Genomic DNA, 26,434 nt, shown 5'->3' with positions numbered 1-26,434 from the left:
CGGGCCTCCAAAACAGCAGCCCCTACTGCAGGGTTATCCTCCAAAAGTTGGGCAAGTTGCTCGTCACTCAGGAGCTCAGCGACATCTTATTTCGTGATCGGCCTATGGCGCGATGATGTAGCCGCCGGCCGGAAGAGTACATCCTCCTCTCTGTATACAAACGGAATCCCTGTGGTTTCTACCTCCTCGGTTGCCACACCCTTGCCTCTCGCAGGATCTCTTGGCGGAGACCCACTCGGCCCAACGCCATCACCACCAACACCACTATCCCCGGCGCCACCAGAGCCGCCACCAATCACCACCGAGCCTTCCACTGCCATGCTCGGATCCAATGGCCGAACAACAGACCCCGTGGCCCCAGTCTCCTCCGTAGCGCGACGATCTGACTCCGTCGCGCGATGCTCGTCGCTGCCACCTACCTCCTACTCGCGACCTTGTAAGCCATCACCGCCGCCTATTACCACTACACCAGCACCCAAGACAGCCCCCACTGGCCGTTGGTCTCCTATTTCGACCTCCATTGGCCCTTTCTTGTCCTCCGGACGATCAACCACTTCTCTTCCACCGCCACCATTGCCGTGATCTGCCATGTTTACTACTGTACGCGGGTTTATGGGTTTTGGGAAGAAATCCTAGGGTTTGAGTTGGGGGTTTGAGGGAGAAGAGAGTTAGAGAGAGTTTGAAACTGTTGTGAGCGGTTTCAGAACGTCCCCGTCGTTTGTATGGAAGAAAAACAGGTGTGGGCCGGGTCTGGGCTCTTTCCAGGCCTAAGCCCTAACAAGAAACCCTCGCGCGACGAAATGGATCTGTCGCGCGATGGTTTGGTTGGGTCTCTAGGCCCAATGCAGCTTCTGGACAGGGCCGGTCATGTTTACCTCCCTTACAAAGGCCCATTGTCTCTGGGTATGACACCGCGGCAATTTTTGATGGTCGCCTTGAATTGCATGATTTTCAAATCCGGATCACTTTTTGCATCCCCAGCGTTAGTCTGCCTGCGCACACACCGATTATTAAATCAGCGACGATCCATCCGTCCATTTTCAAAATCAGCGACGATCCATCCGTCCGATTATCAATCAGCGACGATTCATCCGTCCGATTATCAATCAACGACGATCCATCCGTCCATTTTCAAAATCAGTGACGATCCATCCGTCCATTTTCAAAATCAACGACGATCCATCCGTCCGATTATCAATCAACGACGATCCATCCGTCCATTTTCAAAATTAGCGACGATCCATCCGTCCATTTTCAAAATCAACGACAATCCATTCGTCCGATTATCAATCAACGACGATCCATCTGTCCGATTATCAATCAACGACAATCAATCCGTCCATTTTCAAAATCAGCGACGATCCATCCGTCCGATTATTAATCAACGACGATCCATCCGTCCATTTTCAAAATCAACGATGATCCATCCGTCCATTTTCAAAATCAACGATGATCCATCCGTCCGATTATCAATCAGCGACGATCCATCCGTCCGATTATCAATCAACGACGATCCATCCGTCCATTTTCAAAATCAGCGACGATCCATCCGTCCGATTATCAATCAACGACGATCCATCCGTCCAATTATCAATCGGCGACGATCCATCCGTCCGATTATCAATCAACGACGATCCATCCGTCCATTTTCAAAATCAGCGACGATCCATCCCTCCATTTTCAAAATCAACGACGATCCATCCGTCCATTTTCAAAATCAGCGACGATCCATCCGTCTGATTATCAATCAACGATGATCCATCCGTCCATTTTCAAAATTAGCGACGATCCATCCGTCCATTTTCAAAATCAACGACGATTCATCCGTTTGATTATCAATCAGCGACGATCCATACGTCCGATTATCAATCAACAACGATCCATATGTCCGATTATCAATCAACGACGATCCATCTGTCCATTTTCAAAATCAGCGACGATCCATCCGTCTGATTATCAATCAACGACGATCCATTTGTCCATTTTCAAAATGAACGACGATCCATCCGTCCATTTTCAAAATGAATGACGATCCATCCGTCCGATTATCAATCAGCGACGATCCATCCGTCCATTTTCAAAATAAACGACGATCAATCCGTCTGATTATCAATCAGCGACGATCCATCCGTCCGATTGTCAATCACCGACGATCCATCCGTCCATTTTCAAAATTAGCGACGATCCATCCGTCCATTTTCAAAATCAACGACGATCCATTCGTCCATTTTCAAAATCAGCGACGATCCATCCGTCCATTTTCAAAATTAGCGACGATCCATTCGTCCGATTATCAATCAGCGACTATCCATCTGTCCGATTATCAATCAACGAGGATCCATCCGTCCATTTTCAAAATCAGCGACGATCCATCCGTCCGATTATCAATCAACAACGATCCATCCATCCATTTTCAAAATCAGCGACGATCCTTCTGTCCGATTATCAATCAACGACGATCCATCCGTCCATTTTATAAAACAGCGACTATCCATCCGTCTGATTATCAATCAACGACGATCCATCCGTCCATTTTCAAAATCAGCGACGATCCATCCATCCATTTTCAAAATCAACGACGATCCATCGGTCCATCTTATTTGCTCCCCCAGGAGAGTTTATTCAAACGGTTGGTCAGCTCTCCGATCCATCGGTGCACGGTATGTTTTCGCATTTTCCATTTTATCGACTTTTGGGTAAATTGGATGTGTGTCTAGAAATCTTTGACGTTACCCGTACCAGTCAATGGTGCTTCGCGTGCCGTCAAAGAGAGACTACTGTAGACACCCCAATCTGGTTTCTCAATTGTTTTACTTCGTTTTTCGATTTCTTGTTTCCCCGATGATGAATCAGATCGAAAACAGTCTTGAGAGTGAAATGGTTTGAGCTTGGAGTGAGTGGAGCCCATCCTAAATCCAAAAACCCTAAATAAAAAACCCTAACCTCAAGTTTGACCATCGCGCGATCTATTGGATCTCTCGCGTGATGCTTTATCTGCCAGGTGTTGGTCAAAGTCCCAGCCTTGACTGTTGACCATCGCGGGGCTTGTTTAACCATCACGCAACGGTATCACTCCATCGCGCGATGGTCAACACCCGTCACTTTCACCTTTTTCCAGCTGGATTTTGTGATGATTAGGGGGCCACTATCCTGAGGAACCCCGTTTTCGTCGACTAAACAGTATTCTGCAGGTGCATGGGTTGCACCACCCTCACAACCACTCCCATCACCTTTTGGGATGGCCTTGGCTACCAAGTAACCAAGGCCAGCCTTGTTGGCTGGTCTTTACACCTTGTTTGCCACGCACCAAACACTCTCTCATCTCCTATATATACCCCCCATTGATCATCTTGCAAAGGGTGACAAAAAAAATAAGCAAAATAGAAGGCATACAAACCCCAAACACACTTGATATCTCTCCATTCTAATCACATCTATACACTCATTTTCCAAGCTACACGACCTTGTTCAATCCATTTTCGAGACACTCAAGCGAAGGTATAATTCCTGTTGTTTACTGTTTTGATCCCTGGGGGGGGCTGGCAGAGCCAAGGCTGATAATCAATATCAGTCCTGGTTCTAAAGTCAGCAGGGCTACAAGAGCCGTGTAACAAGCAAACCCACGCGCAACGGACTCACTATATCGCGCGACTGTTTCAGTCAGCACGTGACGGTCCTCGTGGGGATGGGATGCTGGTTATTTTCTGTTTTATAGTATTTTAAATCACTGTGAAGCATGTTTAAAACTAGACCCACTATCTTGTATGCTAAAATTTGTAGTTTAATTTAGAACTCCTAATCATTTAGCTTGGGAATGCCCCTGGGTTGCTTTTGAACATGTCTCAGAGCCCAGGCATGCAAAGCAATTCCTGGAAGTCCAGTCATGGCCCTCGCGCAACAATTTGACTCCATTGCGCGATGGTCAGCCTGTTGCCAGCAATTGCCCTTGCATGGGCAATTAGGTCTAAAGGCCTCTGTTTTGGTACTCCCACTGTTTTGGGGTTGTATTTTATTCCTGTTATCCCCGTTTGTAATAATTATTTACTTTCAGTACATATAAATTGCTTGGTTTGAATCCTGGGTGTGCACTGGTCCTTCCAGATCCCAGAAGGAGATGAAATTGAATCTGTTGGAGGGATATAACCATCGCGCGATGGTATGGGTTGGTCGCGCGATAGTTAACTTGCATGCTGGCAGAGCCATGCGGGCAAGTTGGCTGCTGCCTGTGCCTCATTCATATCAACGCACTGTTTTGATGCCCGGTAATAGTGTTGGGTTTTATCTCGTTTATTTTTCAAGCATGCCATGCATCCATGTTATCTTTGATCACATGTTGCAAGGTGTTACAGTTTAGAATCCCCAATTAACTGTTTCCCCGCCTTAATTGGCTAAAATTGGTTAATAAAAGAAGAATCGCAAACTTTTTCACAAAATGCTTAAGTAGAGACCGATCTCCGGATTGGGCGAGAGGGGTGCCTTAAAACCCTTCCCTTCTCGTAACCTGGCTCCCAAACCCAGATATGGTTATGACGGACTGGTTCCTTGACTTTTTCAAATCAAATAGCGCGACGGGTGCTTCAAAATACGGTTCCTTGGGTGTCGGACCTTCAAAACCCAAGTGGCGACTCTGTATTTTTGCGAGCGCTTGTCATCCAGCTAAGCGCTCCCTCGAACCGGCATTTTGAAAGGAACAGAATCCTTTTGAAAAGGGCACGCTGCCCACAGCGAGTTTTGGCTAGAAGTGGTTAAGTTCTTGGGGCACATAGTATCCAAGGATGGAATTGCAGTGGACGAGAGTAAGGTTGAAGCAGTACTGAATTGGAAACAGCCGACCTCGGTGTTCGAAATCAGGAGTTTCCTAGGATTGGCCGGATATTACCAAAGATTCATACAGGACTTCTCAACCGTAGCCAAACCAATGACTAGGCTAACTCAGCAAAGAGTGAAGTTGGATTGGAATGAAGCCTGCGAAAAGTCTTTCCAGGAGCTGAAAAGAAGACTGACCACCGCACCGATACTCATCATTCCCGAGCGGGGTGTAGATTATACGATTTACTGTGACACGTCAAGAGATGGCTTGGGATGCGTGCTGATGCAGAATGGAAAAGTTGTAGCCTATGGATCACGACAACTTTGACCGCACGAGAGGAATTACCCACACACGACCTAGAATTGGCTGCAGTAGTATTCGCCTTCAAATCTTGGCGTTACTATTTGTGGGGAGAACAATTCGAGGTCTTCACCGATCATAAAAGCCTCAAATACCTTTTCACTCAGAAGGAGTTGAACCTGAGGTAACGTCGATGGATGGAATACTTGGAGGACTACAAGTTTACACTTCAGTATCACCCTGGCAAGGCCAATGTGGTAGCTAACGCTCTAAGCCGAAAGGATAGGGCACAGAAGGTCAAGACAGCTATTAAGGAATGGGAGATGGTGGATACCCTCAACGAGTTCAACTTGCAACCATCATCAGAGAACGAGAACGCTCGATTGTACGCTCTGGTTGCAGAACCGGTGCTTCATCGAGAAATCTTATTGGCCCAAACCTTTGAGCAGGATTGTGAGTTCATTCGGTACCAAATTCGAGAAGGAAAGACGCTACCAGGATGTACGATCGAGAAGGATAACAACCTGAGATTCAAGGGAAAGGTGTTCGTACCTAATATTGGGACCCTTCGAGAAGCTGTACTCCGAGAAGCTCACCATTCGAACTTCGCAGTTCACTCTGGCGGTATAAAGATGTATCATGACCTGCGTAGAACGTACTGGTGGGAAGGAATGAAGAAGGATGTAGCTCAATTTGTATCAACCTACCTAGTGTGTCAGCAAGTCAAGACTGAACATCAGAAACCAGGAGGAGATCTCCAACCCTTACCGATACCGATCTGGAAGTGGGAGCACATTTCAATGGATTTCGTGACTGGACTGCCAAAATCCGCCAAGTCAAACACTGCCATTTGGGTAATCGTGGATCGACTCACCAAATCTGCGCATTTTCTGCCTGTTAAGATGACAGAGAATGTAGAACAGCTGAGTCTGTTGTACATTAGAGAGATTGTACGCCTACATGGAGTACCTATCTCGATAGTGTCTGATAGAGACCCACGTTTCGTATAACACTTTTGGAAAGGATTGCAGAAGGCATTGAGGATAGATGTAAGGCTTAGTACAGCCTTCCACCCTCAAACAGACGGACAAACGAAGAGGACAATCCAAACCCTGGAAGACATGCTGAGAGCCTGTGCTTTGGATTTTTCTGGAAACTGGGAGCAGCATTTATCGTTGGTAGAGTTTGCCTACAACAATAGCTATCAAGCGAGTATTGAGATGGCACCGTACAAAGCTCTATACGGTCGACCTTGCCGATCACCAGTCTGTTGGACCGATGCTGGGGAAACTGGATTGATTGGACTTGACATAATACGGGATACCATGGAGAAGGTCAAAACCATCAGGCAAAGGATCTAGACCGCTCAAAGCCGACAGAAGAGTTATGCAGATAAAAGGAACCGACCATTAACCTTCGCAGTAAGAGATTGTGTATTCCTGAAGATCAGACCGAAGAAAGGAGTCATCAAATTTGGGAAAAAGGGATAGTTGTCCCCGCGCTGCATTGGACCATTTGACATCGTGGAGAAAATCGGGAAGGTTGCATATCGTCTAGCACTGCCGCCATAGCTAGATAGAGTACATAACGTGTTCCACCTTTCAATGCTCCGCAAGTATCTTGCATTGCCCACGCATGTTCTCAATTGGGAAGATCTCACCATCGAAGAAGATGCGACATACGAGGAAGAACCAATAAAGATTCAGGACCGAAGTGAGAAGACAATCCGAAACAAGACAGTCAAGTTGGTGCGAGTTTTATGGAAACACCGCGGTTTTGAAGAAACCACATGGGAAAGAGAAGAAACTATGAAGATGAATTACCCTCACCTGTTCGAATCCGAGCGTGCACCTAATTTCGAGGACGAAATTGTTTAAGGGGGATAGTTTGTAACTACTCTAATTTTCATTGAATAAAAATTTCATTTAAATTTCATTATTTCTTTTTAATTACTCGATATTACTTTAAATATTTCTTTTTAATTCCTATAATTCGTCATAATTAGATTTTAGCCCTTCAAAATTCATTTCATGATTAAAAGCCCTATTTGGCTAGTAAAGTTAGTCTCCAACCGATTAGTTGGAGGAACCGGACCACCGATCCACCTAGTTACAATACCCTAACCCTAATTGGACCTTTTTGATCATCTATGAGCCTTATGAACCCCTCAAAATCCTATTGAACCATTAGACCATAGAGGTAATCATTATTACCCCATGACTAGTCATTTCAAACTCTAATTATATCCAAAATCCCTTTGACCTTTGTACAATAAATGTTAGGGAAAATATTGTCCATTGGGTAATAAATATTAGGCTTGGCCAATAAAGTTTGATGTGACAAGTCAAGAAAAGAACCTTGGGTCATGTCATGTCAATCTTACTTTTTCTTTACTCATTGGGTAACAAATGTTAGGGGGATTATTATCCCTTGGTTATTGGACCTTTGACTTGCCCATGTGTGTATGACTTGGACAAGACAAGTCATAATCCTTATTTTGCTTCCAAAAGAAGCAAGCCTAGTTTTTTTTGTTTTTTTTTTAAATTATTGAATGGTTTGGTTCATCTGTGCGGGCCCAGAGTTGGGCTCGTGGCCGTCGGTTCCCCGTCAATTTCCTTAGAGCATCCACAATGGAATAATCAAAAGTGGATAATCAAAAGTTGCCACATCATCTTTTGATTATCCATTTAAGCGCTTGCTAAGGTTAGCAATGTAGAAGTCCACAATGGAAAAATCAAAATTGAATAACCAAAATTTGCCACATCACCTTTTTAACTCATAAAAATGTAGAAATTATGACATAGAAAATAATTTTTTTAAAATAGTTTTTGTGGGCAGCGTGCCCTTGGAATTTCCGGATTCCAAAGTGCAAGGGCCCGGATCGAGGGAGCGCGAGCGGGGAAGCAAGCGCTCGCAAAATACAGAGTCGCCACTTGGGTTTTGAAGGTCCGACACCCAAGGAACCGTATTTCGAAGCACTTGCCGCGCTGTTTGATTTTGAAAAAGTTAAGGAACCAGTCCGTCATAACCATATCTGGGTTCGTGAGCCAGGTTACGAGAGGGGAAGGGTTTTATGGCACCCCTCTCGCTCAATCCGGAGATCGGTCTCTACTTAGGCACTTGCGGAAAAGAGTTTGTTTGCGATTCTGTTTCATTAATCAATTTTTAGCCAGTTAGGGCGGGGGAACAGTTAATCGGAGATTTAAAACTGTAACAGTTTGCAGGATGTGATAGATATGGCGTGGATAGGTGAGATAACAAATAATAAATGGAATAAAGTTCAACACATCAATCGTACATCAAGACAGTGCTGTGTATGATTTTGGCACGAACAAACAGCCAGCTTGCATGCGTGAATCCATCTGCATGCAAGCAAACCATCGCGCAACAATACCATACACTCGCGCGAGTGTTGATGCCTCACCAATGGTTTGAATCTTACCCCCTTCTGGGCTCTGGAAGGACCAGTGCTCACCCAGGTGCAAACCAAACAGTTTATAAGTACTTGAAAGTAAACAATATTACAACAGACAGATGGAAATATTATGGAAACACGACCCCTAAACAGTGGGGGTGACTAAACAGAGGCCAAGGCCAAGCTGCTCATGCAAGGGCAGTCCCTGGGAAAACAGAGAACCATCGCGCGAGGAAGTGAAACACGCGCGCGATTGTTCAGACTGGACTTCCAGGAAATGCTTCGCATGCTTAGGGCTCTGAGACGTGTTCAAGAGCATCCCAAGAGCATTCCGAACCAAGTGAAGTTGTAAACTTAGCTAAACTATGATTTTTAACATGCAAAGCAATGAGCTAATACTTTTAAAAGACTTGAAAGTGACTATGAACATGACAATAAACTTAAAGACCAGCATCCCTTCCCCACGTGGTCCAATCTCGTGCAGAAAGAACTGTTGCGCGAGTGAGCGGGACCATCGCGCGAGGGAGTGCTTGGCAACGGCTCTTGAAACCTTGCTAGCTTTAGGGCCAGAACTGGTATTGATTACCAGCCTCGACCCTGCCAGCCCCCCTCAGGGATTCGAACAGTAAGCAGAAAGGTATTATACCTTTGCTTGAGTGTCTTGGTGATGGCTTGAATGAGGTGGTGAGGCTTGGACTGGGATTATGTGGGAATGGGTGCAATATAGGGTGCTTGTGCTTAAACTTTCCTTCTTCCTTCTTGAGGAAAAATTGGTAACCCTTTAAAATGAAGCATGGGGGGGGGGGGGGGGGGGGGGGGGGAGGGGGGGGTTTTTATAGAAGAAGGAGTTGGTTGGTGGCTAGACAAGGCCATGCAACCAGCCAACAAGGCTGGTCACAATTGCTTGGTGGAGAAGTGGGGTGGCAAAGGTGATGGGAGAATGAGGTAGAGGTGGTGCAAGGGGAGCCCCACAGAACGCTGTTCAGTCGACGAAACGGGGTCACATAGGCCTGTAGCCCCCTGATCACCACGCAATCCGGTGAAAATGACAGGTGTTGACCATCGCGCAAGACAGTGAGTCCATTGCGCGAGTGTCAAGCTACACCCCGCAAGGGTCAATAGTCAAAACTTTGACTTTGACTAACACCTGGCAAGCAAATCATCGCGCGATGGTTCCAGTGCATCGCGCGACTGTAAAGCCTGAGGTCCAGGTTTGGATTCAAGGGTTTTCAGGGCTAAGGATGGGTTACACGCATGCCAAACTCAAGCCATTCCATGTTCTCAAGCCTTTTTTCGACTTGATTCATCATCGGGGAAACAAGAAACCGAAAAATGAAGTAAAACGATCGGGAAATCAGATTGGGGTGTCTACAGTTTTCAAACTAATAAAAATAGGTTATTAGAAAAAGAGAAAATAGTTTTTTGAAAATTTTGATTTTAAAAAAAACAGCTTTTGGGAAAAAGTAAAAAAAAAAAATAGTTTTTGAATAGAAAAAGTTTTTTTTTCTTTTCGAAAGCACAGTTTTAAAAAAAAAGTTTTAATAAAAAAACTGTTTAAATTTTTTTGGGGAAAAACAGTTTTAATAAAAAAACGTGTAAAAAACTAGTTTTGCAAAAAAATAAAAATTGTTTTTAAAATTATTTTTGTTATAAACATGTTGAAAATGAAAGAAAGAAAGTTTTTGTATAATGAGGGTGTACTTGATTGAGAAAATGTGAAGACAATTAAATTTGATTATTAACAAAAGATTGGTAGTTTTGATTATCCAAGGGATGAGTTGCTAAGATGTTTCTAAGTTTGGTTATTCTAATGTGAGCTCTTTTTAAACAAATGTTGCTAACCTTATAAACTTTTTTGTTTGATTATCCGACTTAGTATTTTCGTCTATGGACAGATACACAAAACAGATCACAGACAGAGACTCGTACATGTGTAGTTGTTACCTGTAGCCGACGTGTTGAATACGATACAAGGTTTTCGCCTAAACGGAAGGAAAAAACTTAGTACTACTAATATACTACTGCTGCTGCTGTATTTGACTGTTTTCGTGTTCCATTTCCCTATGTCCCAATAATAAATTTGGTTAGGGCGGGAAGTCAGTCAGTCGAATTCCCCCATCAGAGGGATGTTTATAAGCCAGTCTGCCGGACGCAAGAAATGCTTCTTTTTTTCCCCCCCTTGCTTTCTGCCTCTGTCCCTACTATTACTGCTTCTAGGGCTTTCGCAAATTCAATGCACTAGAAGGTGTAGTTTTAAGAAGAAGCGTAGTTTGTTTGAATTCAATTCAATTTCTAGGGTTTAGGGGAAGAAGATGAGTCTCCGTAAGGGCTCCAAGGTTTGGGTGGAAGATAGAGACTTGGCTTGGGTTGCTGCTGAAGTCGTCGATTTTGTCGGGGACCAAGTTCAGGTCGCCACTTCTTCTGGGAACAAGGTATTACATTAATAATTAATGAATGTATTCATTCATTTCCCTCTCATCTTCAGGTCGCCACTTTTTCTAGCAAGTACTACTACTATTACTATTTGTTTTCCTTTTTCTTCTGTTTCGTTTCTAAGAAGACGAATGCTATGTGGAGTTGCTGATTGTACTTTGCTGCTTAGTTTTTGGGTGGCAAATAGTACTACCTTCCAAAAACTTATACAACTTGATGCAAAATTAGAAAGAATTGTTCTATAATAGTAGGGTTTTGAATTTTTTAGCATGCGGTTGCCACTCACACGCTTCCCCTTTGTCCCTCCCTGTGTGAAATAGTTCTAAAATCAAACCAAAAGATTTAAAATTTTATGGAGCTGAATTGTAAAGGCGGAATTAGAAGAACAATTGCTTCTTCTAGGGAGAGACTTTACTCCATGTTAGAAGCCGGATCGGACATGCAATGCGGGCAATTCGATTATTGTTAAATAATACTGTAGTTTAGTATCGTGGAGTTAGGTTTTTGGATCGTAGGTTTAGAATCGTCTTCTGGTTCCGTCCGTGCAGCTCCGCTCGGCCTCCGGCTCACCTGTGACAAGTCACTAGGGGTCCGTTTGATCAGAAAGAAATTTGTGTAGGAAAGTGAAAATGAGAGAAAGTAAAGTAAAGTAAAAGAAAAGAAAGTGAAAAAATTATTTTCTTACATGTGTTTGGTTAAAATGAAAAGTTTTGTAACAATCTTGTAGGGAAAAAATATATTTACTACCTTACCCTTCTAATATATTATGGATCATTCTATAAAAGGAAAACTAGTTATGGACATAATGGGAAGTGTCATAAAATGTGGCAACTCTCACAAGAAAATAAAATTTCCTTGCTTTGCAAGAAAGTAGAAGCTATGTACTCATGCTTTAATGAGTTGTACAAGAAAATTCACTTTCTTACACTTTCTTGTATTTTCATGCTAATCAAACACCACAAAAGTGTCATTAGTTTATCTTTCTTGCATTTTCTATCACTTTCACACTATTCAAACGGACCCTAGGGCTAGTGGCAGCCCAGTGACCCTCCGACGATTAAGTTAGATCTAGGAAGGAGAAGGTAAGTCTAGGGTTAGGGTGAAATAGCGTACCTCTTTAGGTTGTTGTCCCTTCCCCTTTATAGGCCTCGCTTGTCTTAGTCCCCAAGTAAGCGCGTGGAGGATATGCTTGGGTAACCGCCTCAGGTGAAGTCACAAATGACGCACCGGAGAAGGTGGTTACGCAGCACATGGCCTGAGCTGGCCATAATGATGATCCACGTGTGTCATGATGACATACATGGCCCGGGGGCTCGGGTGCACGAGGATAAGTCCTTATTTCCATTTCGTTCGGACATCAAGGATCCATTCGTGTAACCGAGCGATATAACAACAGGATTCCGAGACATCAGAACGCTGGACGGAGCTGCGCTCCGTGTAAACCCAATGGGCTGATGCGGGCACGTCCGGTGGTACCTGGCTTGGGAATGGTCCGAGCCCCATTTCCGGGGCCACAACAAGTATTGTTCATAATGGTATAGTTTAGTCTTATTTATACACAAAGTGTTACAATTGTGAACTTTGGAAAGCAACTTGATTGATTCTTTGTTCAAAAGTAAGATTTCAAATAAGTTAAATGAATTTAGTACTTCCAATTTCCAAGTCTCATGACAAATGTGTGGAACTGTAAAGTAAAAAAAATAGATTCACTTGTTCCATGTGCTCTTGTGAAAAATAAGATCTTTCCATTTCTTGAAGAGCCATGCAACCTTTGATAAAATAAAAGATTTCAAGGAGGAAAAATGATTGAAAACCATTTTGGAAAACAAAAAGTAATAAAATAATTTGTTTTGAAGCTGACAGTCGAAAGTAAGGGTAAGAGTAAGATGTGAAGACATTGTAATTTGCAACTCTGAGTTCAAATAAGAATGAAATAAACTTGTACCAACCTCTCCCTGCTGTAAAACCTCCAATGCGTCATTTAAAGCGATTAGTTTTTCATTTTTAAAGAAAAACACAAATGGTTATAGCAGATAGGTTCTTGGAAATGCCATGAAATGTGGAAACCTATTCCAAAAAGTTAAACTAACACTTCCATCGAGGCACTTGATAGTAAAGTAAGCTCTTTTTCTGTTAGCGATACGTGAAATGGTGATCGCATATTTAGTCTAAACTCTGAAGGATCCTTCAAAAAGGGGCTCGCTCTTTCATCCTTTTGGTTCAGAGTCAAAGTTCGCAGAGATAAAAAGACGAAATGCTGTCTTTCTTTATTCTCATGGTAGAGTGAGGGGCGCTATCCGTCTGCCAATTAGATTCAGAACCCAAAAATGCAATTTCGGGAATGGAGCCTAAATTGCCGGCAAAGGTAATAGTGGCGCAATAGGGAATATGTGTTCAAGATTGAAAATTGATTGGATATGGACAATTCAGGAAGTGGGATGGAATGTAGTGTGTTTTTTTTTTGGTTTTTGTTTTTGTCCTATGTTTTCCTGTTATAGTTCTAAGTCTACAGGTAAACAACATGGGAATTGAGTAAAGCATAGTTTGGCCAGCTTCAAATTTTGTTCACTTCAAAATGGGAGTTATGCGATGATGGGGGGACACATGAAATGGAAGATACTTCAAGAATGATATACAACATGAGGGCGTAGGTACTTTGGGTATTTGGAAAAACATCAAACCTTTTAGCGATTATATATTGTAGTGTATGTGAGAAAAGGTTAGAAGGACAATTGATTGGGGCACATCCTCACCACTCTCTCCCCTTACTCATAACTAACCTTGGTAAAATGCAAACTAACTAACTGCTTTAACAAATAAAACAAATTACCATATTAACTGCCGAACAATTGAATGATGCTGACTTGGTTCGGCTAAGCTAGTAACTTGGTTAGTAGTGATCTTGGGTCCATACTCAAGTACTTAACAATACGATGGTTTTTATAAACTGTGTGTAGGTTGTAACACTTCCTGTGAAGTTATTTTCGAGGGACGAAGATGCGGACCATGGTGGAGTTGATGACATGACGAAATTGACTTATCTCAATGAACCAGGAGTTCTTGACAACTTGGAGAGGAGATACACTCTTAATGAAATATATGTAAGTGAATTGTTAATATATCTTTTGTGCTTGGACTTGCATTATGATGCTACTGGGTTTTACTAATTTGGCATTTTACCTTTTGAGTTGTGACTTTGTCGTTGAACGATGTGTTATTGCTTAGTAATTCTGGCATCTCGTGATATATGTGTTAAGTTTAACAATTAATAACGCCCAAAGCGATCAGACTAAATGATCTTCTAGGATAACTACTTGAATTTGACAGGATTGAACTAATGTTAGTTGACTATCATGCTTGTTCTTGTTGGCATAAGTGATGAGAGTTAATTATCATTGGACTTCAAAAAATAGATGTATAAGATTATATATCTACCCTTCCTCCCTACGTAGCACGGGCACAGACACGGACACGGATACAAACACGTACATGGGACATGGCAATTCTCAGAAAAGGGACCCGGCAATATTTGTTGGACTTTTTTTAGTTATGCATATCTTTATTATAATCACTTCATATTCAGGTTAGGGCTCCTATCTAATGCCTTATTGACAAATTGACAAATGTTAGCCGGCCTCTAGGCGCTAGGCACCCCTTTTTACCCAATTAGCGTGCAGCGACTTTTAGAACACTGCAACGTGGCATGTATCTAGGTTTTTTGCCGTGTCCCCGCACGTCGGACATGGATACGGCGACCTCTAGGAGTGGCGGTTCTCCGTAGATAGTGATACTCAAGACAAAGTCCTAGCAAGATAAGACTCTAAATAAATTTCTAGCCAGATAAATACAGAATAAACAAATCTATTAAAATCTTTAGTTGGGCCCAGAGATGTCGTCATCCAACCACAAGCACACTGGTTGGGCTATCTTCCAATGTCGACAGACTCGCGAGAATTGGGCCACCAATTTCACTTAGATTTAATACCCCATCAACAGTGGCAAGTGTTTATTTGGTAATTTTTTGTTTTATTTATAGTAGGAGTATTAGTTATCACTATCCACCATTAGCTTCAACTAGCTGGACACTGATATCAGTCACCGTTGTAAATATATAATCTTTCGGTCAGCTGCCATAAATGTAAATATGTCCTATCTCCTAGTTTTATCATGGGATTTTGATTTTCCTCAGACCTTGAATTTCAGATTTCTGTGCTTTGTTTACTGTCTGCTGTTCCTTTAAGCTGATCTTTACATGTTGGCTGTTCTACATCTTTGACAGACGTACACGGGAAGCATCTTGATTGCTGTTAACCCTTTCACAAGGCTTCCACATCTTTATAATGCGCACATGATGGAGCAGTATAAGGGAGCTCCTTTTGGTGAGCTAAGCCCACATGTTTTTGCTGTGGCTGATGCATCTTACAGGTTTGTAAACGTTCCTTGATTGTGTCGAAGTGAGGATATACATTCAGTAAATGGTTTAGTCTGTGTTTGTGTGCAGGGCAATGATGAAGGAGGCCAGAAGCCAGTCTATTTTGGTTAGTGGAGAAAGTGGGGCTGGAAAGACTGAGACAACCAAATTGATTATGCAGTATCTTACTTTTGTTGGTGGCCGTGCTGCTGGTGACGACAGAACTGTTGAACAACAAGTCCTTGAAGTAAGATTGCAAGTTGATCAATTATTTATTTTTCAGTTGTGTGCATTTGCGTTAGAATAGAATACAGGTTTCTGCTTGGTATTGGGCGTATGTAAGTGAAGCAATTAAGCCTGCTTCTTTTGTACTCCCTCCGTCCCATTTTGTTTTGTTGGTCCCTTTAGGGAGTTCCAATTTTGTAAGGGGACATGCATTGCAATGAATGCATGTGTCCTCAAAAAGTTGGTTTTGATTTCCATTATTGTCCTTTAATTCCCACTTTTAAATTTATTTGTATACAATTATGAGGGTTAGTTTTGGAAATTTAAACACTTTTTTGTTTGACTTTTCGAAAAGGAATTACATTTTGGGACATCGCAAAATGGAACAAGGGAACAACAAAATGGGACGGAGGGAGTACTAATTATCTCTACTAAGTATGTTCATCAATTTGCACAAACAGATTAATTGACTTGGTTTTATCTGTAATTTGTAGAGGTGGTTTGGGTCTAGTAATATGGTTTCACCAAAACCCATCCATTTATAATTAGCCCAAACCCACCCATATTTAAATATGGGTTCTAATTGGGCCAACTTAATAAACCCACTGAATTTATGGGTTTAGATGGGTTGAAAATGGGTCCAACTTAAAAAAACTCATCCATTCTTCTACCGGGGCTTTTCAATTAGTTACCATCCCACCCATTTCTCTCCACACCCATCTTGCCCTCCCCTATCCTTCTCTCTTTCCGATTTCCTCCCTGACCCTCTCTCTCCTCTCTTTCTCTCTCCTCACCTGCCAATTCTCTCTCTCCTCCCTTTCTTTCAAATTGGTTGAGACCACATATTTCAGTTCAGTGGAGCATGTAAGTGTCGGGGTCATCAGCATTTAAGGGGACAACACTTTACAAACACACAACTTCAAAACACAACTCCGGACAATGCTGTGTTCGAACCAAAATTAGCAAGGGAAAAAACTTTACAAACGCAACTCCGGACAATGTTGGCTTTGTTCGGTTTACCGTTTAGTTTTAGTTTTGTTTTCAATCATTACTCTATTTCTTTCTCCAATCATTATCCTATTTTTCCAATTATTACTTTCTCATCTCTCTCTATCTCTCTCCAATCATTACCCGTATCTTCAATCATTACTCTATTTCTCTCTCCACCCACTACCAAAACTAAATTAAACTAAACTCCTAACCAAACACAACCGTTGTGTTTGAACCGCTCGATGCACATATATCCGCATGCCTCGAACGGCTCCGAACACAATTGTACCAGTTTGAAAATGTCAACCTTTTACGGATTCAAAAGAAAAAGAATTGTAACTGCACAACAAATAGATTGAATTGACACTATTTAATTTCCATTCCTCATCCGATTAAACTCAACGACTACAACAATAAATTGATACTCTGACCCCAGAAAATGTACTAAAATTGCCCAAAAAAACCCTCACTAAATTACATTAAAAAAAAGTAAACGGGTTGGGTAGGTTTGGGTATGACTTGACCCATATTCGACCTGGTCCATCTCAACCCGCCCCCTATTGACCCATATTCGACCCACCCATATTCAACCCATGACCCATTTCAACCCGCCCAAACCCGCCCATTTGCTAGCTCTAGTAATTTGTGTAAGGATATTTGTTGCTTCTTGCTCTGCTGCTTATATTCAACTGTTTGCATTGCTAATATTGGTCTGTTATGATTCAGTCGAATCCACTTTTGGAGGCATTTGGCAATGCAAGAACTGTTAGAAATGACAATTCAAGGTGGGTTAATGTTATTCTCGAAGACAGTTCTAGTGTTACTTCTCTGAGTTCTCTCACAAACCTTTGCAATTGCCCTTCTCTCTGACTGTCTTAGGATCACATGCCACTCCCTCTGTCATGCATTATTATTATTTTGATCAGCATAGAAGAATTTCATTAATAAGGAGAAGAGATACAAGAACTAGAAGGCAAGGTATGAAGACCCTAGGATCACATCCCGACTATGCTGGCACCCAATCCGAGAACCTTGAAAAACTAAGCCAAAAGAGTACAAGTTGGCAAGATACCAACCAAAACATGGCAATATACATATGTTATAAGCAAAGCACTGAAATATGCCTCGAACAATCCACTCTGGACCACATCGTGACAGCAAATAGCATCCCCATAGACATCCTTTGATTAGTCATCAACACAAAACCCAATCCAGCATTAGAGATACCTCAGCACCAATAGCAGATCACCAGAAACACATGATTTCACTTTTGGTTGTCTGATAAAGAATTCCCACTTTAAAAAGTCAAAGAGCAAAATTTGAAACGTGCCGCCTTGCCCTTCTTTTTTGAATTTATATAACACCATAGACCTACAAAAACTGACGGAGGGAGTATCTACTGACTCACTCCATTGCTTGACTTAGTCTTCCCAATTCAGTCTGTCGCATCTGGATTGAACTAGGGAATGTTTCTGTTTTTTGCTTTTGTTTTATAGCCATTGTGTTAAGGAAAAACTCTATACATATCTTAAGGTTTTGCATTTGGACATCTAGACCATGTAACTTGAAGAGTTGAGAAACCTAACATGTCATGAATTGAATCCTTATTTGTATATCTAGAATCAAACTGAATCGAGAATAATAAGATTCATCGAAGATGATAATGCTCGATAAATTAATTCTAACAACTGTTTTTGTAGTCGTTTTGGCAAGTTTGTCGAGATCCAGTTTGATGCAATTGGGAAAATATCGGGTGCGGCAATTAGAACTTATCTGCTTGAACGATCCCGTGTAGTTCAGATAACTGATGGCGAGAGGAATTATCACTGCTTTTATCAACTGTGTGCATCTGGAGGGGTAATCTCTTTTCCCTCTCGAACGTTACCTCTATTATTTTTTTTCTGACATTATCTCTTTCCAGAACTAATCATTTTGATACTCAAATGATTATACTTGTCCTGATTTTCATATGAGAAATTACTTGGGTAAAGTAAATGTTGCACCCGTGCACTTTACACTCGGTGTCACTTGCCCCCTACCCTTCCAATTCCACTTTTCAAGCCCTCACATTTTCAGTCAAGTATCAATGTACACCTTGCCGTTAAATTCCATTAGTTTCCGCTAGGGAAAACTATTAGTTTAATAGTGCTAGGTTCCAGTACTTAGAAGAATCTTTTTTTATTGCTACCAAAATGAAAAGTATGGACGTATTTTTTTGCACATAAAAGGTATATGATCATTTTTTTGAAGGAAAATTATTTTGTGCGTTCCACTTTTTTTATAAATGTACTCTAAACTGTCCATTAGAATTGTTCTTGGCACAATCTGGCAGTGCTTGAAGTCTAATAGCTCCCTATATCCTAGAGAGTGTTGCTTTAACTTGGAGAATTAGGCAAGAAAGGAGTAAACTATTGTAGTATGAGAAATATTGTGGCAGAAGAAGAAAAGAGAATGGCTAAAGGCGTCTCTTCCTCATCACTCATATCATATAAAGAGGGTGGTTATACTTATCAAAAAAATATATAAAGAGGGTGGTTATACTTAGTCGCATGACCAACAACAGCCACTGCAGATTCCTTTCTTTTTTTTAGATGGTCCTGGACTGCAATTTTGGTTTCAGAAATGAGAAGGGTTTGGACAACATGCATGGGAATTTTTTTAATATATTGTCTATGAGGCACATGTTTGAAGTCAAGATTTCTTGCCCATTGGGCTTGCAAGGGTGATCGGTCAAAATGAGGCGGCAGTTATGGGGAAACTTGTTAATTATGTCGCCTGCACTCTACACTCTCATGGAAGCACTGAGACTTGCATAAAATATAATATCTTGATGAGCCACAAGCTTTAATTTATTTCTGTTTTATTTTTTCACCTTCGAACTTCGGAATTGCTTTTCCTTGTATATCTGAAATTCAGAATGCAAAAGGTAAGCTTTGGCTTCTGCGAGTGTGGGTTCTAGTGTCTTTTGATAGGAGATGAATTCGTTGCCCATTTTTGATAGGGGTGGACTTTAGAGGATTTGTGGGTCCTTGTCATTAGGGCTGCGCACGATTCGGATCGGATTCCTAGGAATCCGAGGACTGAACCGCGAGTCACAGTTCTTGGAAAATGCAATCGGTGTCCGGACCTAAAGTCCTACGGTTCTGTTCCAATCCAATCCTTGAGTCACAGATTGGTTCCGGTTTTATCAACGGATTACCACAATTTTTTTTTGTGGAATTAAGTTTCAGCATCTCTAATATTATATTACACATCTTACTGTTTGTGGATATGTTTAATCCTGGACTTAATACAAAAACTGGAAATCGAAGTTATGTTTACGAGTATTTGAGGTAAAACAAAATTGGTTTATTGGTTTAGTCGACTTTAAGAGTACACTATTTATATGTATAACACGTTTTTTTCCCATTTAAAAAAGTCACACTTTACCCCCTTAGGTTTTATATTGAAACACTTTATCACATTAAGGTTAAATACTTAAATAGTTAAAAATATTTGTAACAATAGGTAATTTTTTTTTACATATTTATATAAAATATATAAATATAGTCCGGTTTGGTTAATCCACGGTTTCTAAATGAGAGTCCTTGGACCGATCCGTATCTCATGGTTTTGTAAATTTTGAATCCGTGTCCGGACCATTTAATCCACGGATCCAATCCAAAACGTACAGATTGGTTCGGACCGGTTTCACGGTTCGCCGGATTTTTTGAGCAGCCCTACTTGTCATCATGTGGGGTTTTCCGGTTACTGAGATGATTCAGAACCATCCTACAGTACTTCTTGTGTATGCTTGACGTTTAAACTTCTGATTTTCTGTCTTCATGGGCATAGGATGCAGAGAAGTACAAGTTAGGCCACCCCAGCCATTTCCACTATTTAAATCAAAGTAAGACTTATGAGTTGGAAGGAGTAAACAGTGCAGAGGAGTACATGAAGACAATAAGGGCAATGGACATTGTTGGCATTAGCCATGGCGAACAGGTTTTTAACTTTTTTCAGAAGGCTTAGCAATCTTGTAGCTTTCAGTTTCCTCAAGCGTGTAGCATGCTGTTTTTGTTTTTTTTCTTTTTACATCTGCTCTCCTTTTATCAGGAAGCCATATTTCGCATCTTGGCTGGCATTCTACATTTGGGGAACATAGATTTTTCTCCTGGCCAAGAGCATGACTCATCAGTTATAAAGGACCAGAAATCTAGCTTTCATATGGAGATGGCTGCTAATCTTTTTATGTAGGTAACTTGAGAGAGCTATGAAACGGTTTCATTCTTAACTTGACATATCTAATTATGGAATCTGATTTTTTTATAGTATCGAAATCAATGCTTCAAGCTCTCTGCAACCTTTATGATTTATTTATACGCGTGCACAGATTTTGTTATTGTTTACAATTGTTTGAGGTTAGATTTTACTGCTAAGGGTATCCACAATGGCATAGTCAAAAGTAATAGGTTTCTAAAGTTAACAATGTTTGTGCAAAATATGGATCACAATGGTATAATCAAACTTAATAACCTCCCTAGAAATAATCAAATTTTGGGCTTTGGATAACCAAAACTAGCAACCTTTTGTCAATAACCAAATTTAATGAACCCCACATATTCTCAATCAAATACAACCATCATTACGCAAAAACATTCTCTCTCTCTCTCAACAATGTTTACAAAAAAATATTTTACTAAAAAACAGTTTTTTAAAAAGTAAACTAAAAACAAATTTTTTCCCAAAAAACTGTTTTTTTCCCAAAAAACTGTTTTTTTAACAACTTTTGAAAACCGTATCGCAGTATACAAAAAAAAACTTTTCTTTTTCAAAACCTTTTCTTATATAAAGACTATTTTTTCAAAAACTGTAGTTACACAAAAACTGCTTTTTTTGAACTTTTTTTTTCTATTTCTGATAAATAGTTTTTATTAGTTTTAAACAATTTTTAGAAAAACTATTTTCTATGTTCCTAGTTTTATAGTTTTTTGTAGTTTGAAAAGGTGATGTGGCACAATTTTGATTTTGCCATTGTGGATCTCTACATTGCTAATCTTACCAATCTCTTAAATGGATAATCAAAAGCTGATGTGACAACTTTTCGTTATCCATTTTTGATTATGGCATTATGCCATTATAGATACCCGAATAGGCACTTCTTATGGAGAATGTTATTAGCCATTGTCACTAGGCATGCCTTAAACTAGGGTGATATGATGTCTGGTGATTTATGTGATATTTCCTTCGAATGATTATGATGCACCCCAGCCTATGAAGCTCTAACAACTCTAGAGGTCAACGTATTGCAGTAAACAACCTCATACCGTAAACAACCACAATACACCAACACCACAATGTACCAGGTCTTCAAAGCACAGATAACAATAATAGTTCACCAAAATGGAATGGTTCAAGTCCCTCAAGATGGAACCGAATCAACGATGACAGTAGCATAGTGGGGATGTCGAACACAGTGAGCTCAAAAGCAGATAATATTACCAAAAGTATCCCAAGCCAATTTGTACTAATCAACTTATATCTCCCTCAACAGCATTCACAAATGAAGATACCATTTAAATATAACATAAAGAGATGAAAGAGGGAAAGTGATAAAGCCTATTGCAGGTATATGCTCACACCACAACACCCTCAAAAGACTCTCCTCCTTTCTTTCCTCTTCATGCAATAGACTCAGGTTCCACAACTCCTTCCACTTGTTGTCACATTATTCCCCCACTAGTTATTACCTCCTCTCCCAAAAAAGTTGAGGCACAAGTACACAGCTCATTGGGAATGCACACGATATACAAGGCACACAGATCTTGAATGGCTGCCACACCTTGTAGTCACAAATGATTAAGATATATACCTGCTAGAATAGGAGTAATAGCAGCGCATAGGAGTAATAGCACACCATCCCATTAACTGCAGTGGGCCAAAACACTCCACTTGGACTACCAGTGTCAAAAGACCAAGGGCTGAGGCAAGCAGATGTTCAACAAATGCTAAACACCTGAAAAGGAAGCAAGTAACTAAAGGTAAAGGAAGCCACACCGCAAAACTAAAAGAAAAACCACAAAAGAAAAAAAAAAGACAAAACAAAACTAAAAGAAAACCAAATCCCATGTGAACTACATTATCAGCATAACTAGCTATCTAGACAACAAATTCCCTTGTGACTTAAACCAACTGGCCTAAGCCCCTTGTGGAAGCTTGGGAAGAGACAATAATCTTAGCCTCACTTTAGAGCAAATCTTGTGAGCAACAATGGAGGCAGGGCAGCTTTTGTTTTGGAATTTCCTACTATTCCTCTCAATCCAAATGTGATATGTGAGTTACTGTGAATGCTAACTTGATAGTTATTACCCTTAGTGATATGCCCCTAAAAGAGGATAAAAGGACAACCCAATTGGTCCATGATTGAGGGGCCCATGGGACATTAAGTTTGGTGGAGATACTGTCCCAAATCTGACTGGAGAATGGACAGTTAAAGAACAAGTGGTCATGGCTTTCACTACCACCACAAAGACAAGAAGAAGAAGAGGACTTAATGCCAAACAGGACCAACTTGTCCTCTGTGGAGAGCCTATGCTGGATAGCAAGCCAAGTAACCACACTACATTTAGGAATGTGAGCAGGAAACCAAACAATATGGCTCCAAGTTATTTTTGGGTATTGGGTTCTCAAATTTTCCCATAGGGATGAGATAGATAACTTTCCATCAGGGGTAAGGGACTGTTAAGCGAAGTTCCACATCGTTTGGGTACCAAAGTAAAATGAAGAATATAAGCGTTAGGGCACCCTCACTTCAAAAGCTAGCTTTTGGGGTTGAGTTCTACTCAGGGCACTCTCACTTCAAAAGCTAGCTTTTGGAGTTGAGTTCTACCCAAGACTTTGTAACATGGTATCAGAGCCGGGTATGCCAAGAATGGGTAGGGTGCATGTCTTTGGCCTGCACGCGGCAAATGCTGCCGAGTGAGCACGTTGGGCGTGTGGGAGGGTGTGAAGTGAAGTCTCACATCACTTGGGTATCAAAGTAATATGAAGAATATAAGCGTGAGGGCACCCTCACTTCAAAAGCTAGCTTTTGGGGTTGAGTTCTACCCAAGACCGTGTAACACACCTGCAACAATCATCATTTTCCCCAATTAGAGCCAACAATGGGGGAAGTGAATTCCTCACCTCATTAAGATCAAATGTTTGGGTGACTAGAAAAGCCCATTGATTGTCACAAAGAATGGAAGAGACCATAGTGTCACGAGGAAGGCCATAATCATACATTATTCTAGAACCAAACCTCTCAACCAGTGGACCAAGAGGATGCCAATTGTCATACCACAGAGAGATGGAGAGACCATTACCAATGTGGTACTTGATGTGAGGGCGAACAAGAGGCCTAAGATTGAGCATTTTCCTCCACACCCATGAGGGATTACTAGACATCTTAAGACTCTAGAAATTCCTCTTTTTGAGTAAGACAGATTTAACCCATTGACTGTTTCCCTTCGGAAATGAGGAACCAAATATGCGTGGCCACAACAGCTTTATTGCATGGCTGAATGGACTTGAAACGAAGCCCACCTTCATTTTTTGGAGAGCAGGAGAGCAGGGATGATCCCAAGAGACCTTAGCTCCAGATCTCTTGATGTCAGGCCCAGACTGGAAGAATGCTCTAAGAATGGACTCCACTTGATCACCTTTTTGGGAAGAATGAATAGGGAGGAGTCACGAGTAGGGTTGCATGGAGAACAAGATGGATTTAATAAGCTGGATTCTGCCAGCATATGAAAGGTACCTATTGGTCCATGATTTGGTCTTGGTAGTAATTCTATCCACTAGGGGCGCAAGTCAGTGTATTTTAGCTTGGTTGAAAGGAGAGAGACCCAGATACCTCACAGGAAGGGTGCCTTCCTAAAAACCAAGAACATCCAAAATTGCCAACTTGACGCTAGGTTGCACTCCAGAAAAGAAGATATTACTTTTCCCAGGACTTGGAGACAACCTAGAGAGGGATTCAAATTCAGCCAAAGCGTCATGGATGTGTTTAATTGAATTGAGCTCCCCTCTGCAGAAAACCATGAGATCATTAGCAAAACAAAGGTTAATTAACCACACTTCCAATGGAAGTGAAAGCTTGGAAGCAAGGATTTTTCTCTGAGGATACAAGTTAATACCTCCATGACAATAACGAAGAGCTAAGAGGACAAGAGATCACCTTGCCTCAAACCCTTTTTGCCGGGGATATAGCTGTTGACATCCGCATTAATGCTAAGAGAGTAATTGGCTGTGGTCACAATAGCTCTAAGCTATTGAAACATTTGAGGATGGAAATTCATGGATGTCAAGAACATCCCATAGAAACCCCATCTGACATTATCATGAGCTTTCATTATATCCACTTTCATAGCACAATTGGGGAAGGGGGAATTTTGATGATAACCCCTCATCAACTCTTTAGTAAGAAATATATTATCAGCAATTCTCCTCCCGTTAACAAAGCCTGATTGAGTAGGATCTATAAGAGAGGTAAGAGCTACCTGAAGCCTCTTAGCCAAGATCTTGGCAATGCACTTGTAAATGGTGTTGCAGTAGGATATGGGCCTATAGTTCCCAACTTAGAGGTGTCAAACAGGCTGTGCTGTGCTGCTGTGCCAACCCGATCCGTTTAGTTCCTTGCCAACCGTGCTTCATGTTGTGCTGTGCTGACCCATTTACTTTATCGTGCTGTGCCGACCTGTTTACTTAATCATGTCATGCTGTGCCGTACCCGTGCCATTTTTTAATCGTGCCGTGTTGTGCTGTGCTGACGCATTTACTTTATCGTGTTGACCCACGTCGGCACATCTCCAATTGAGTTTTGTTGGAAAGAAAAAAACTCTGAAAAAGTATAAAATTTTTATCAGCACAACAACAATAACAACATAACATAACCCATCTAGTCCCCAATCATTGGGGGTATGGGCGGGGATGATTGGAGACAGACCTAACCTTTGGCAATATATACACAAAGTGGCTGCTCTTAGAATACCACTAAAACAGTGGCCCCCCTAAACCTCCAAGAACCGATGAGCTACAAGGACGTTTTGTTGTAAAACTATGCCCCCAAATCAAAGCCAAATGGCTTCAGAGAAGGTAGGCCTAGAGACCCAAATCAATTTACGTGCACATTACCATGCTTCCTTCATTGATAGTCCAGAGCATCGGTATGCACGATAGATTTTATCAGCATAAAAAGTGTAAAATATTATGTTATAGTAGAAAATAAGAAATTAATATATATATATATATATATATATATATTTTGGTATTTAAAATTAGTATTCGGTGTGCCATGCCCGTGCCATGCCGTGCCCGCCTAAGATCGTATCGTGTCATGCTGTGCCCGGCCCACTTCCGTGTTGTGCTTGTGCCCATGCCGTGCCCGTTTGACACCTCTTCCCAACTTTGTAGGGGTTAGGGACTTTGGGGACAAGAACAATTAGTGTGGAGTAATGGAGTTAGCCTTTTTTAAAATTTGTCTAGACCTAAAATATGCTCTAACAGCAGCAATAACTTCATGCCCCACCACATCCCAGGCCTTGTAAAAAGCCTAGGAGCTTTGTTGGGGTTAAGGGATTTGAATGTCTCCCTTATTTCAATATCTGTGACATCAACAATCATAGCAAGAAAGGTGCAAGAAATTCGTTAATTTCTACACCTCATGTGTGAGAAAAAGCGCTCTCTCTCTAGAATTTGAAAAGTTTGGGTGAATTCCGGGCGGGCGGGCGGGCGGGCGGGCGGGATGCCCTCTTCCTCCTCCCCCCGGGCTTTCTCTCTCCCTCTTTTCCTCTCTACCTCTTTTTCTCCTAACATTATCTCCTTTCTTTTT

At 41.4% G+C, this 26,434-nt stretch overlaps 1 protein-coding gene and 1 non-coding gene across 10 annotated transcripts in view; one reads left to right on the top strand and one right to left on the bottom strand.

Moving 5' to 3' along the window:
* The first annotated feature begins 10,572 nt into the window (after positions 1-10,572).
* The window catches only part of LOC131308164 (myosin-15), a 64,533-nt gene continuing 48,671 nt past the window's right edge, over positions 10,573-26,434 (top strand). For all 9 annotated transcript variants that reach the window (XM_058334994.1, XM_058334993.1, XM_058334990.1 and 6 more), the window contains exons 1-8: positions 10,573-10,957; positions 13,916-14,059; positions 15,238-15,383; positions 15,460-15,616; positions 17,311-17,369; positions 18,285-18,441; positions 20,419-20,568; positions 20,680-20,816. In XM_058334994.1, the coding sequence (XP_058190977.1) occupies positions 10,838-10,957; positions 13,916-14,059; positions 15,238-15,383; positions 15,460-15,616; positions 17,311-17,369; positions 18,285-18,441; positions 20,419-20,568; positions 20,680-20,816 (1,070 nt within the window). In that variant the 5' untranslated portion in view covers positions 10,573-10,837. The remainder of the gene's footprint in view (positions 10,958-13,915; positions 14,060-15,237; positions 15,384-15,459; positions 15,617-17,310; positions 17,370-18,284; positions 18,442-20,418; positions 20,569-20,679; positions 20,817-26,434) is intronic.
* LOC131309048 (small nucleolar RNA snoR100) lies at positions 25,646-25,753 on the bottom strand. The gene has a single exon (XR_009194722.1). It is a non-coding gene; the product is annotated as a small nucleolar RNA snoR100 (small nucleolar RNA).

This window comes from Rhododendron vialii, chromosome 11a (assembly GCF_030253575.1).
Source record: "Rhododendron vialii isolate Sample 1 chromosome 11a, ASM3025357v1".
Taxonomy (NCBI): domain Eukaryota; kingdom Viridiplantae; phylum Streptophyta; class Magnoliopsida; order Ericales; family Ericaceae; genus Rhododendron; species Rhododendron vialii.
The sequence above is the reverse complement of the archived record's forward strand: the minus strand, read 5'-3'. Positions and strand labels throughout refer to the sequence as shown.